We start from the raw sequence: 15,128 nt of genomic DNA, 5'->3' as shown, positions 1-15,128 counted from the left end.
GCGGGCAGTTCTAAAAGATATTAGCTATTTTTTATTGGTTAGTTATACATGTTCAAATGATAGTACTTAAACAGCCAAGGCAATGCCCTTGGTTCTTTTGCTAATTGACCTATTGGCTGCCAGAATAAGACGTGCTCTGCTAAATGTCACAAAAGAATATTCTTATCGATAATATGAGTAGACATGCCGTTTGAATTATGTGTAGTTGCAATGATGTTTCGGTAGTAACTGTTGCTGATGTTGTCTTTGATTAAAAGTGACAGCCTGGTATTAGGAATGTGAATCATATTTTAATTAAACTATGGCCTGTAAAATTGGCATATTTTATACATTGTGGAGATTAATAGCTTATCTTTGCCTTCTGCAGGTACAGAATTAGTTGACGGTCTAATGCAAGTTTTCTGGGACATTTTGGATTTAGACAGGCCAGATACTCAAATGATAAATAATCTTGTTATACCTTGTGTGGAATTTATTTATAGCTATGCTGAATGCTTGTCTCTGCATACAAATGAGAAGTCTACTGTTTCAGTGGCACCTGCAGTTGCTCTATTGAAGAAGCTACTATTTGCTCCATATGAAGCTGTTCAGACTTCTAGCAGGTGATCTTTCTGTATTTGCATGTACATTGACATTTCCCAGTTTTTGTTTTATTGCTATCAGCTCTTGTAGTCTTCCCGATAGCTTAAATTTTGTTTCTTATTTTCAGTTTGGCTATTTCATCACGATTTCTACAAGTTCCTTTCCCAAAGCAGACAATGATAGCTAATGATGACGGCTCTGATAATCATGCAAAAGCAAGTGCTTCTGCTATGAATCCTGCTAGTGGAAATGCCCAGGTTATGATTGAAGAAGATCCTGCCACATCGTCAGTGCAGTACTGTTGTGATGGTTGTTCCACAGTTCCAATACTTAGGCAAAGGTGGCACTGCAACATATGTCCAGACTTTGACTTGTGTGAAACCTGCTATGAGATACTTGATGCCGATCGTCTACCTGCACCGCATTCAAAAGATCATCCTATGTCAGCAGTAACAATTGAACTTGATACATTTGGAGGTGAGGGCAGTGATATTCATTTCTCTATTGATGAGTTAGCAGATACCAGTGTTCCTCCTCCTGCTGCTGATAGAAGTGTCCAGACCTCACAGTCACCAATTCATGTACTGGATGCAAGTGGATCTGCAGATTTCCCTGGGCCCATGGCAGGCCAAAGGACGGTTTCAATTTCTGCATCCAAACGTGCCGTTAACTCCCTACTACTCAGTTGTCTAATTGAAGAGCTCAGAAGCTGGATGGGGACCACAGCTGGCACTCAAGCCATACCTATAATGCAGTTGTTCTATAGACTTTCATCTGCAGTTGGTGGACCTTTCATGGATAGCTCAAAGCCAGAATATTTTGATTTGGAAAAATTTGTCAAGTGGCTCATGGATGAAATCAATATAAGTAAACCGTTTCCTGCCAAAACACGATGTTCTTTTGGAGAAGTATCTATCCTCATTTTCATGTTTTTCACACTCATGTTCCGTAACTGGCATCAGCCTGGGAGTGATGGCTCTCATTCGAAGTCTGGTGGAAGCTCTGATTTGACAGAGAAAGGTCATGTTCAGGTTCCAGTGTCAACGACAGGTCTCTCGTCCTCCAGTGATGACAAGGACAAAAATGAATTTGCTTCTCAGTTAATTCGTGCTTGCTCTGCCCTCAGGCAACAATCATTTCTGAATTATTTAATGGACATACTGCAACAGCTTGTTCATATTTTCAAGTCATCATCCACAAATGGAGAAGGCGGTTCTGGTTCAGGATGTGGATCCCTATTGACAGTGCGGAGAGAGCTACCAGCTGGAAACTTCTCTCCCTTTTTTTCTGATTCATATGCCAAATCTCATCCGACTGATCTATTCATGGACTACAACAAATTGTTGTTGGAGAATACTTTCCGGCTAGTATATAGCATGGTTCGGCCGGAGAAGGAGAAATCGGCTGAAAAGGATAGAAGCTACAAGGTTCCCAACGCTAAGGATCTCAAGTTGGATGGGTACCAGGATGTTCTCTGCAGTTATATTAGCAATCCACATACTACATTTGTTCGTAGATATGCAAGGAGGCTATTCCTTCATTTGTGTGGCAGCAAGACTCACTATTACAGTGTTAGGGATTCGTGGCAATATTCCCATGAAGTCAAGAAACTTCATAAAATCATTAACAAGTCTGGAGGTTTTCGAAATCCTGTGCCGTATGAGAGAAGTGTTAAGCTTATAAAATGTTTGTCTACTCTTTGTGATGTGGCTGCAGCAAGGCCCAGAAATTGGCAGAAGTTCTGCTTGAAGCACATGGATCTTCTTCCTTTTCTGATGGACAACATTTACTATTTCAGTGAAGAGTGTATTATTCAGACTCTCAAGCTTCTGAATTTGGCCTTCCATTCAGGGAAAGATGTCAATCAAACTGTACAAAAAACAGAAAGTGGGGATCTTGGAGGTTCTACAAGAACTGGTTCACAATCTTCAGATTCAAAAAAGAAGCGGAAAGGTGATGATGCTTCGGAAGGCACTTCGGAGAAATCCTGCATGGACATGGATCAGGCTGTGGAAGGGTTCAATGACAAGGAAGGGGATGTGTTGAAGCGTTTTGTTGACACATTCTTGCTAGAATGGAACTCAGGAAGTGTCCGCCATGAGGCCAAATGTGTTTTATTTGGACTATGGTACCATGCAAAGAACCTGTTTAAGGAAACAATGTTGAAAGTTCTACTGCAGAAGGTGCAATATCTTCCCATGTATGGCCAGAACATCATTGAGTACACTGACCTCATGACCTGTTTACTAGGAAAAGCAAATGATTCTAGTGCAAAGCAGAATGAAGCTGAACTTTTGAATAAGTGTTTAACATCTGATGTAATAAGCTGCATTTTTGACACCCTCCATTCGCAGAATGAGCTGTTAGCAAACCATCCAAATTCCCGTATATACAATACGCTGAGTTGCTTAGTGGAGTTTGATGGCTATTATTTGGAGAGTGAGCCTTGTGTGACCTGTAGCTGTCCAGATGTTCCGTATTCAAGAATGAAGCTTGAAAGCCTCAAGTCTGAGACCAAATTTACTGACAACAGGATAATAGTAAAATGTACTGGAAGCTTTACTATACAGTCAGTGACCATGAATGTTTATGATGCACGTAAGTCGAAGTCAGTGAAAGTGCTGAACCTGTATTACAACAACAGGCCTGTAACAGATTTGTCTGAGCTGAAGAATAATTGGTCTTTGTGGAAACGGGCCAAAAGCTGCCATCTTACTTTTAATCAGACTGAATTGAAGGTTGAATTCCCCATCCCAATAACAGCATGCAATTTCATGATTGAGCTCGATTCATTTTATGAAAATCTCCAAGCTTCTTCACTCGAGTCATTGCAGTGCCCACGGTGCAGCAGGTCTGTCACTGATAAGCATGGAATCTGTAGCAACTGCCATGAAAATGCATATCAGTGCAGGCAATGTAGAAATATTAACTATGAAAACCTTGACTCTTTTCTCTGCAACGAGTGTGGATATAGTAAATATGGCCGTTTTGAATTCCATTTCATGGCAAAACCAAGCTTCTCGTTTGATAACATGGAAAACGATGATGATATGAGAAAAGGATTGGCAGCAATTGAGTCAGAGTCAGAAAACGCTCATAGGCGATACCAGCAACTGATGGGATTTAAGAAGCCTCTCATCAAACTTGTATCCAGCATAGGTGAACAGGAGATAGATTCACAACAGAAAGATGCTGTCCAGCAGATGATGGTGTCCTTGCCTGGTCCCACTTGCAAGGTAAATCGCAAGATTGCACTTCTTGGTGTTCTGTATGGTGAAAAATGCAAAGCAGCTTTCGACTCAGTCAGTAAAAGTGTTCAGACGTTACAAGGACTGCGCCGTGTTCTAATGGCATATCTGCACCAGAAAAGTTCTAATGATGCCAATGCATTGCCAGCCTTTTCAATACCAAGGTCTCCAAGTAGTTGCTATGGATGTAGTACTACGTTTGTTACGCAATGCCTAGAGCTATTACAAGTGCTATCCAAACACACGAACTGCAGGAAGCAACTTGTCAGCACTGGCATTTTATCTGAGTTATTTGAAAACAACATTCATCAAGGCCCTAGAACTTCACGCACTCTTGCCAGGGCTGTGCTATCTTCATTCTCTGAAGGTGATGCAGATGCAGTCCAGGAACTGGACAAGTTGATTCAGAAGAAGGTAATGTATTGTCTTGAGCACCATCGCTCCATGGATATTGCACAATCAACACGAGAAGAGTTGCAGCTACTTTCAGAGACATGTGCCCTTGTAGATGAGTTTTGGGAAGCGAGGTTACGTGTTGCCTTTCAGCTTTTGTTCTCTTCTATTAAAGTTGGAGCAAAGCACCCTGCAATTTCAGAGCATATTATTCTTCCTTGTCTGAGAATAATTTCTCAGGCTTGCACACCTCCAAAATCTGATGCTGGGGACAAGGAGTCAGGTGCGGGAAAATCTGGCTTGATGTTGCAATCGAAGAATGATGATACCACAGGTCACTTGGCAACTAATGTATCCTCTTCCAAGGTTCAGTCTGATATATCTGGAAAAAGTCCTGATGGTAGTCGAAGATGTCAGGATATGCCACTGCTGAGCTATGCAGAATGGGAGAGTGGTGCGTCATATCTGGATTTTGTGAGGAGGCAATACAAAGTATCACAGGCAGTGAAAGGAGTACAGAAAGCACGTCATGATTCGCAGAAATCAGATTACCTTGTTCTGAAATATGGACTAAGATGGAAGCGTCGTGCATGTCGGAAGTCATCTAAAAGCGATTTCTCAAAATTTGCCTTGGGCTCCTGGGTTTCAGACTTGATTTTAAGTTCCTGTTCTCAGTCGATAAGATCTGAGATATGCACTCTTATAAGCTTGCTATGCCCGTCAAACTCTTCCAGACAGTTTCAGTTACTGAACTTGCTCATGTCTTTACTTCCTCGGACACTGTCAGCTGGTGAGAGTGCAGCGGAGTACTTTGAGTTACTGGGGACAATGATTGATTCAGAGGCTTCACGTCTGTTCTTAACTGTTCGTGGTTGCTTAGCCACACTGTGTTCCCTGATAACAAAAGAAGTGTACAATGTTGAATCGCAGGAGAGAAGCCTTAGCATTGACATATCACAAGGATTCATTCTTCATAAACTTGTGGAGCTCCTGAATAAATTTCTCGAAATTCCCAATATTAGAGCAAGGTAAATCTCAATATATTCTCATTCGGAACCCCACCATCTTGTATTTACATTTCCTCCATGTTGCAGATTTATGAGTGACAAGTTACTGTCCGAGGTGCTTGAGGCCTTCTTGGTTATTCGTGGGCTAGTTGTGCAGAAGACGAAGTTAATCAATGACTGCAATCGGCTTTTAAAAGACCTTCTTGATAGTTTACTTATAGAGAGTACTGCAAACAAACGCCAATTTATTCGTGCTTGCATCTCTGGATTGCAGAAGCATGTGAAGGAGAAAAAGAGACGGACATCTCTGGTACAAGCACACATTTATTTTTGTTTGGATATTGTGCTTAACTTCATTTCCTGTTTCTATCAACGCTCATAATAAAATGCAACTTAATTGTGATCATGCTCTTTTGCAGTTTATTTTGGAGCAACTCTGTGATTTGATTTGCCCAGTGAAACCAGAGCCTGTTTACCTTTTGATTTTAAACAAGTCACATACTCAAGAAGAGTTCATCAGGGGTTCCATGACAAAGAGTCCATACTCCAGTGTGGAGATTGGCCCACTAATGAGAGATGTGAAAAACAAAATATGTCGGCAACTTGATTTGATTGGACTTATAGAAGATGACTATGGTATGGAATTACTGGTTGCTGGGAATATAATTTCACTTGATCTTAGCATCTCCCAGGTCTATGAGCAAGTGTGGAGAAAGCACCACGGCCAAACTCAGCATTCTTTGTCGAGTGCCAGTACACTCTCTGCTACGTCATCTGTCAGAGATTGCCCGCCAATGACGGTAACCTACAGACTACAGGTACATTATGAGGGTTTAACTTATTTTTTGTTGCCTTAAATTCTTTACCGCGTATGTAACACCTTGCTAGTTGTAGCAGTTTTTTGATATCTTGATGCTTGTTTCCATGCGCTGCTCCTTGGCCATATACAAGTTTGCGTTAACCTTTACCCCTGCATTGAGGCTATGTCGAGCCAAGAGCATTTTCATTACTATGGAAAATGTTTAATCGTGTCCTCTGTGAAGCACCAAATCTCTCTCTTTTAAAAACTGTGAAGCGCCAAACCTTTGAACCGGTATTGTGTGCACATTACAATTGTATACATGCCTAGTGTTCCATCATAGCTTGTATTGGTAAATCATATTGCTGTACATGTATCATGTATTGAGTAATTCAGTAATTTGAGGATAGTCTATTTGGTCTGAAACTAGTTAAGGATCGTGCATGGTTTGATTTTCTGCCTCCTCTTGGATTAATATACATCCCGAGTTATTCACATCATTCGCTGTTGTGTCGATATTTTTTTCCCCGATCAGGGTTTAGATGGTGAAGCAACTGAGCCCATGATTAAAGAGCTAGAAGAAGAAAGGGAGGAATCACAAGATCCTGAAATTGAATTTGCCATATCAGGTGCTGTTAGGGAATGTGGAGGTCTGGAAATTATATTAAGCATGATTCAGGTATGTTCTGTCAATACTTTTGGTTTTCTTGTCCCTCAAGTGCAGTGTCATGAAGTTGAAAAAGTTTACATTTATTCAACTGTTATGCTTCAGTTCTGTTATTTTTATTGAATCCCAGTTTTCTTTTTGCCAGAGCCTACGTGATGACGAGTTAAGATCTAACCAGGATGAGTTGGCTTCAGTTCTTAACCTTCTCAAGTATTGTTGCAAAATCCGTGAAAATAGATGTGCCTTACTACGTCTGGGTGCCCTTGGTTTGCTACTTGAGACAGCCAGGCGCGCGTTCTCAGTAGATGCAATGGAACCTGCCGAGGGTATTCTATTAATTGTAGAAAGCCTTACATTGGAAGCTAATGAGAGTGACATAAGTATCTCGCAAAGTGTATTTACAACTAGTGTTGAGGAGACTGGAGCGTGTGAGCAGGCCAAAAAAATTGTTCTCATGTTTTTGGAGAGGTTATGTCATCCTGTAGGCACCAAAAAATCAAACAAGCAACAAAGGAATGAGGAGATGGTTGCCAGAATCTTGCCTTACCTGACCTATGGAGAGCCAGCAGCTATGGAAGTTCTGGTCGAACATTTTGAGCCCTACCTTAGGGACTGGAGTGAGTTTGACCGGTTGCAGAAGCAGCACGAAGAGAATAAAAAAGATGACAATTTAAGCCAAAAGGCATCAATGCAGAGATCTGCTGTTGAAAACTTTGTTCGAGTGTCGGAATCACTCAAGACGAGTTCATGTGGTGAGAGGCTGAAGGAGATTATTCTAGAGAAGGGCATTACAAAAGCTGCTTTAGGGCATCTGAAGGAAAGATTTGCTTCTGCAGGGCTGGCTAGCTCTAGAACTAGTGCAGAATGGGCAGCTGGATTAAAGCTGCCATCTATTCCATTCATCCTATCAATGCTGAAAGGGCTTGCAAAGGGTCATTTGCCTACACAGAAGTGTGTCGATGAAGAAGGCATTTTACCACTTCTCCATGCTTTAGAAGGGGTGCCTGGTGAAAACGAAATTGGTGCACGAGCAGAAAATCTTTTGGACACCCTAGCGAACAAAGAAAATAATGGTGATGGCTTCCTGTGGGGGAAGATTCAAGAACTGCGGCATGCTACGAGGGATGAGATGCGACGCCGTGCTCTCCAGAAAAGAGAAATACTACTTAAGGTAACCGCTACAGATATAGTTTCATCAGCTGTTATGTTTCAACCGATTGTTTTAACCCTGTTTTTCAAAGATTATTCTGCAAATGCGCAAAATCATGTTGAATCTTGAACTGAAATTATAGGCTATTGATTATTCCTTGTTTTTATTTGTGTAGTTTATGCTTTGTTGTTTGATCTCAATGTCTACATTTGCACCACAAAGTAACATATTTTGCTGCTTTCTTTCTCTCTAGGGGCTAGGAATGCGGCAAGAATTTGGTTCGGATGGAGGTAGACGTATCGTTGTCTCTCAGCCTATAATCGAAGGTTTTGATGATGTGGAAGAAGAGGAAGAAGGGCTGGCCTGTATGGTCTGTAGAGAAGGGTATACTTTAAGACCAACAGACATGTTAGGAGTCTATGCTTTCAGTAAACGGGTGAACCTGGGTGCAACAAGTTCTGGCAGTGGCCGTGGGGATTGTGTATTCACTACTGTTAGCCACTTCAACATCATACACTACCAATGTCATCAGGAAGCCAAACGAGCTGATGCTGCACTGAAGACTCCTAAAAAGGAATGGGATGGGGCAACCCTGAGAAACAACGAGACATTGTGTAATTGTATCTTTCCGCTGAGGGGGCCATCTGTTCCACATGGGCAGTACAACCGATGCGTCGATCAGTATTGGGACCAACTGAATTCTCAAGGACGGGCAGATGGAAGTCGTCTCCGGTTGTTGACATACGACATTGTTCTGGTACGTGGCTGTTGCTATCTTGATCTCCTTTTTAAAACAATATAAGAAATGAATCTAAGGGTTTGTACGATAACAGTTGGGTAGAGCCCTACTGGTTATATTAACAAAAAGCAGCAAGGTTACAAAATTCTGTGCAGAGTCAACAAAACCAAGTAATGAAAACCATCTACAAATAGAATAGGTGATGAACTCCAAAAACAATTCCAAACTGAAGAGAAAATATTCTTTAACAAATGTTGGTTTATTTTACTTGAATGAAAAGTTGAAACATCTAGTGTAATCTACACTCTTTTGTTTTTTATTTTGCCAAACACCCTGTACAGCGTGTAATTTTGTGATCTGATGGCAATATGACACTGAAATCAATGGCCACATGCCTATTGTAAGGATGCAAAATCTGGTGAATATTATTCTTGTCTAGTTAGTCTCCCCTATTGTTACCTAAGGGGAGAGGCAAACACTGGGTTTGGGACTTCAGGGAACGTAAAATTTGGCCTAGCAATTCACTGAATTGTTGTTAACATTTCCGTGGATAGATTTTCTGTTCTTTCACATCTTACAAATGACTAATTGCAGAAAACTGTTGTGTTGTTTTTACTAGATGCTGGCCAGGTTTGCCACAGGCGCTTCCTTCAGCACCGACTGCAAGGGTGGGGGGAAGGAGAGCAATTCACGGTTTCTTCCTTTCATGATCCAGATGGCTTCTCATCTTGTAGATGGAAGTGCCAACCAGCAACGCCATTCGATGGCCAAGGCCATCTCTACTTACCTGTCCAGTTCTCTCTCAACTTCAGAATCTCCCAGTCGGGTTTCAGCTTCTCCCCCTGGAGCTCGGGGTAGTCCAGGGTCTCCGGAGGAAACTGTGCAGTTTATGATGGTCAACTCTCTGCTGTCTGAGTCTTACGAGAGCTGGACACAGCACCGCCCTGCTTTCCTGCAGAGGGGCATCTACCATGCTTACATGCAACACAAGCATGGGCGATCCGCCCTCAAGCTTTCCGCCGAGTCGTCTTCCTCCACGGCCCGGTCAGATGAAGGTTCGTCCGCTGATCCAAACGACGACGGCAAGAGGCTCTTTGCCATTGTCCAGTCGATGCTGGTGTACACTGGGTTGGTCGAGCAGCTGCAGCAATTCTTGAAGAAGGGCAAATCATCTGGGACTAGCAAGTCTAGCCAGAAAGACGAAGCAAGCAGCAAGTGGGAGTCGACGATGAAAGAAAGGCTGAGCAACATGAAGGAGATGGTGGGACTATCAAAGGATCTGCTCTCATGGCTCGACGACATGACCTCGTCTGAAGATTTGCAGGAGGCCTTCGACGTCATGGGGGCGCTGCCAGACGTGTTCTCCAGTGGGTACACGAAATGCGATGATTTTGTCCGGGCAGCCATACAGGCTGGGAGGAGCTGATCAGCCACAACTCCTCTCCACTGTTTGTGTTGATATAAGGCACGACCCTTTTTGTTTTGTATGATGAGATATGCAGCTTATGTGTGTAAACAGTCTAGCACTTGGACATCAGCTGGTTGAACTTGTATAATATTATGTCGTGGAATTGCCGGCCTTCATTCTCAACATGCTTTGCTCCTGCTGTCATCTGTTACGGTTTTTTTTTTTCTCTCCCTTTTCGCTTGCGCTGGTTTTCTGCTGCGGCTCGGGATTGTTTCGGATGGGTTCTCTTCAATATACGAGTCTGGCATGTTTAGCTGTTAAGTGGCTGAGTTGAATGAAATTGGCGGCCGGGTTGCACGTATTGAAAGGGCCACCGAAACTTGATTAACTACCTAGTTGTTGGCTTGTAGTACGAGCTCGGTCCTAGTACGTTGCATGAAACGAATCACTGAAGTGCCAAGATTGGCGGCTGCAAGAAGCCACCGCCTCAGAGATGGATGAGCAAGAAGCTCGGCTCATCCTTCACCAATCACCATGCGTAGCGGCGCGCATCGGTGCGGCAGCGCTATATAAATCTTACGCTCGGTGTACATGTGCACGCAGCCACTGCCCACAGGCACAGCACGCGAGAATTTGAACTAGAGAAACATGTCCTCACGGCGACATGCCATGCCCGTGGTCTTGGTCCTAGCGCATGCCGTCCTGGCACTGGCACTCGAACGCGCCGCCGCTGGTCCAGGCGAGGTCCCTGCGGTGATTGTGTTCGGCGACTCCACCTCGGACACTGGCAACAACAACTTCATCCAGACCGTAGCCAGGGGCAACTACGCTCCGTACGGGCGGGATTACGCCGGCGGCGTCGCCACCGGCCGCTTCTCCAACGGCCGCCTCCCCGCCGACTTCGTCTCCGAGGCGCTGGGCCTGCCGCCATCCGTGCCGGCGTACCTCGACCCGTCCCACACCATCCACCATCTCGCCTCGGGCGTCAGCTTCGCCTCCGCAGGCTCCGGGCTGGACAACATAACCGCGCAAATCCCGGTAACCATGCATACTGTAGTAGTACAAGTTCAATCAAAAAAAGAAAAACTAAAGTTGAATTGGATGGACGCAGTCGGCGATGACCCTGAGCGAGCAGATCGACCACTTCAGGCAGTACACGGAGAGGCTGAGGCGGGCGAGAGGCGAGGCGGCGGCGCGCCACATCATCGCCGGCGCCCTCTACATCTTCAGCATCGGCGCCAGCGACTTCATGCAGAACTACCTCGTGTTCCCCGTCAGGGGCTACAGCTTCACCCCGGCGGAGTACGAGGCGTACCTCGTCGGCGCCGCGGAGGCGGCCATACGGGCGGTGCACGGGCTCGGCGCGCGCGCGGTCACCTTCGCCGGCCTGCCGCCGCTGGGGTGCCTGCCGCTGGAGAGGGCCGTCAACCTCCACAGACCGGGGGACTGCAACGAGGCGTACAACATGATGGCCATGAGCTTCAACCGCAGGCTCGAGGGGATGCTGGGCAGGCTCGGCCGGGAGCTGCCCGGGGCGCGGGTGGCGTACGTCGACCAGTACGGCCTCCTGTCGGCCATGATCGCCAGGCCGTGGGAGCATGGTTTTGAGAGCTCGGCCCAAGGATGCTGTGGCAGTGGCACGGGGTATGTGGAGACGGGGGCGCTGTGGGGCTTGGACAGCGCGCTGGCGTGCGACGACGCCGGCAAATACGTCTTCTTCGACGCCGTCCATCCGTCTGAGAGAGCGTACAGGATGGTAGCCGGCGCAATCCTAAATGCTAGTACGTCCCACTCGCGCTCGCACCGGTTCCACTGACGCTTCTCCGAATTCGGACGTCAGATACACAGTTCCTAGAATGATGGAGGCAGATTCCATACATGTAAAACAAACAAGTAAAAAGTCTAGGGACCAACTGCAACACGATGTTGGAAGTAAACCCAACGTCCGGTCTGATTAGTACTCCGTGTCCAACTAGTATATGAGTTAGTTGCCGTGTAGGAGTAACTAGGCAGGCTAGCTGCCATTTATACCCGTGCAAGTCCCTTGTAAACCAAACCGTGAGTTGAAAAGAAGCACTTCGTCGAGTTCAGTCAGCGAGTTGGTTCGTCATCGGTCGTTGTTGTAGTCGGAAATTACTCGGCGTCGGGACTGAACCAACGCACGATCGAAAGAAACAGTGTAGCGAGCAACTGGGCTTTGTAGATGCAGCCCAGAAAGAAGCTACGTAGGCGCCAGATCTCCTAATTCAAATGGCCTTTCCCCAACCCGGCCGTCAATCCAAACCAACCGCTCCCCTCCTGAAACCCTAACCTCTTCTTCTCTCTGCGGCGATGGTTGCTAGCAATTTCAGTCCGACCGAGCAGCAAATCGATAAGCAGCCCACGTTCGTTGAGCTGGTGCGTGGCACTGACCGGTGTAAACTGGCTGATCTGCACACGGAAAAAGTTAAGGCACTCTTGATTTACGATCCCAAGAGGAAAGCTGTAGTCCCTAGCCGTTTCTGCAGCTTCCACCTGGCCAGCTTCGACCATGATGAAGAAAGTGAGTATCTCGACCTCCTTCTAGCTCTAGCTATTATAATCGGAAGCGTTCATGCTCTTGTAGTCTTGTTTGTTCTGATTTGTTTCTTTGATCTTTGTTAATTTGCAGCAAAAGTTCCACTTGGGCCACCATATGAATCTGATGCGGCTGATATGGCGGGTTCATCCATCAATGTCATCTCCTTGAGGGTTGTTAAAGCTGGCCCTGAGCACACATACCCGGTCGAGGTTTATGGTAGAGTTATTGCGAGGGATGAGGTTGATTACAAATCTGTCTTTCTGTTTGATCGTGAAAGGAAGGATGCCCAGTTCATCAATTCGGAGGTATATATTTGTTCCTTTCTTCATTCTTATACAGTACGCCCAATTTAGATGTAGTTACCCTCTTCACTGTAAATCTGCCATGGACCTTGGTTGACTAGTTATATTATCTTCCTTTTAAAACGTTTTAATTGACTGGAACATTATAGTGCTAGGAGGTTGTCATCATGTGCTATCTATTGTTTTGTCGATATAGCTTACTAGTAATCTGCTTTTTCTTGTCAAGAAACAACACCTTTTCATCAATTCTGCCCTCTTTTATTTTCTGTGAGATTTCTTTATTGAGGTCCTGTCACTTGTTTAATCTGTTTCTGTGTAAAGTTGGATTATTTGAATCAGGAAATGTTTTAATGTTTGCAAGTTTTAGTCTTATGTCTTGCTCATTTGACCATACATACAGGTCACAAATGTATAGACCCTCTGTAGAAACAGCAGTGCAGCAACAGAATGTTGTTGAGTATGATTTTTGAAATAGTTTTAGTTTCTCTGACTAGTCATGGTTTCCATGTCCAACTTTGTAAGCTTGTTCAACTACCTGGAGTCATGTTTTGATTCTAATTGTTGTTCTGAACCCTTTGTGCAGAAAGATATGTTAGCTCTGACAGGTCCACGCCGAGCATTGGTTACTGATGGCTTGATGTGTTTCGAGTTCGATTTAAAGGTCAAGGGCAAGGGTGGGCCTGATCGTGATGTACAGTTCAGCAAAGGTGTAATACTCTACCGTCACAACTTCTACAACAAGCGCATGATCAGTCAGCTACCTAGTTTCCAGAGTACACTGAAATTGGTATTGCAACATGTGGCATCTCCAATGGCAGCTAGTGTTGAAGTCAGTCTTGTGAAAAAACAACAGCTTGGTGATCGTGCTGAACACTTCAACGGTAAAATAACAGTTGGGACTACTAGAAATTATAGACAGCATATGGTTGTTTATTATAGTAGTCTGCCTAGTGGGGACTTGGTGACGGAAACTGGCTCCCTTGTGTTGGATCGTAACCTGTTAGCTGTCCCGCGGCGTATACGAGACAACACACTCAAGGGAGATGAACAAGAGACGATCTATGTGTGTTTTCTTGGTGCTGGTTCTGAGATTGAGGATGAGGATTATATCAGGCCTGAGGAAGAAGATGAAGATGAGGATGACATTACGTCTGACGAAGAAGGCAGAGAGGAACCTGATGAAATGGAAAGCGCGGGTGCAGAGGAGGACGGGGACGACCCTACTAATCTTGTTGCTCTCAAATACCCTCTGAGTGAGACTCTGTGCGAATACGGCTTCCTCAAGCTGAAAGTGAAGGTTCATTGGACTGCTATCATTGAGGCGCCGCTGCATGGTGAATTCTTGACAAGATTGGGTGTCCTTCCAGAAGGTTATAAGTTGCCTGATTATCGACGGGGTTCGGCCGATGGTTCTTTCTGTGAGTGAGTGTTTGTATTTTCCTGGTTTTCTATGCTTATTCTCGTGGTTGAACGCTGATGTAATTATTGGAGGGCATGGCAGCCTCTCCCTTACCTATGTCGTAGCAGTAAGAATTGTGGTCTTCTGCCTCCCTTGGCAATGAATGTAATTTTCTTTTTCAGACTGCAGAATAGTTTGTAAAATCTTGTGCAACGATCTAAGAGCAAGGAAAACTGCCATGTCATAAAAATCAGCCTTATTAATTAGTTATGTAATAGAGTTGGAGGTTACTACATTTTTCTCTTCTCTTTCCTCATATTTAGGGGTTGTTTGGATAAGAAGATTTTGCTAAATCAACTTTCCCTAAATGTGTCTTGGGTTAAATTTTTCCGGGTGACTCTGAAGCTATACGAGGTTACCCATTGGACGTTTATAGAAGGATACATTTTTTTTTTTGAGAATCTTATAGGAGGGTACATGGGCATGGGAACTTGAGCGTCATGGAAATTTCAGTGTGAGGTCTGCCTACAGAGCTAATCTAGCTGGAAGCAGAATGCTGAACATGTATTACTTCAAGTTCATCGTTCAAAGCAGAATGCTGAACAGTTCGGGCCAAATCCTGAAAATAATAATCAAAAGCGTTGTTGATGAGCCTGCGTAGAATTAGGTATTTGGTCAGGTAAAGTCTGACCAAGCCAATAATTCTTAGCTGGTATTGTTGGATGATCGGACTGAGACAGGCCCAGTCGTTTCTTTATTTTATTATTACTAGCAAAAGGGCCGGAAAAAAATCATAATCTCTGACGGCCATGATCACATTTTGATGCATCATTGAAATAAACTATTACTCTCAATTTCGTGAAATCATGAACAA

General features: G+C 44.5%; 2 protein-coding genes across 2 annotated transcripts in view; both read left to right on the top strand.

Annotated features, from left to right (window-relative positions):
- LOC119309460 (auxin transport protein BIG-like) overlaps positions 1-10,197 on the top strand; it is a gene marked incomplete at its 5' end in the record, with an annotated part of 22,800 nt that extends 12,603 nt beyond the window's left edge. The window contains 8 exons of the mRNA XM_037585458.1: positions 368-602; positions 710-5,251; positions 5,318-5,540; positions 5,650-6,048; positions 6,565-6,708; positions 6,842-7,867; positions 8,100-8,603; positions 9,205-10,197. Coding sequence (XP_037441355.1) covers positions 368-602; positions 710-5,251; positions 5,318-5,540; positions 5,650-6,048; positions 6,565-6,708; positions 6,842-7,867; positions 8,100-8,603; positions 9,205-10,011 — 7,880 coding nt within the window. The remainder of the gene's footprint in view (positions 1-367; positions 603-709; positions 5,252-5,317; positions 5,541-5,649; positions 6,049-6,564; positions 6,709-6,841; positions 7,868-8,099; positions 8,604-9,204) is intronic.
- Positions 10,198-10,641: 444 nt separating this feature from the next.
- On the top strand, positions 10,642-11,809 carry LOC119309459 (GDSL esterase/lipase At2g42990-like). Its single transcript, XM_037585457.1, has 2 exons — positions 10,642-11,031; positions 11,105-11,809. The coding sequence occupies exons 1-2, from the start codon at positions 10,642-10,644 to the stop codon at positions 11,807-11,809; spliced, it is 1,095 nt and encodes a 364-aa protein (XP_037441354.1).
- The last annotated feature ends 3,319 nt before the right edge of the window (positions 11,810-15,128 follow it).

The sequence above is a fragment of the Triticum dicoccoides genome, chromosome 5B (genome assembly GCF_002162155.2).
Source record: "Triticum dicoccoides isolate Atlit2015 ecotype Zavitan chromosome 5B, WEW_v2.0, whole genome shotgun sequence".
In the NCBI taxonomy this organism is placed as follows: Eukaryota; Viridiplantae; Streptophyta; class Magnoliopsida; order Poales; family Poaceae; genus Triticum; species Triticum dicoccoides.
The sequence above is the reverse complement of the archived record's forward strand: the minus strand, read 5'-3'. Positions and strand labels throughout refer to the sequence as shown.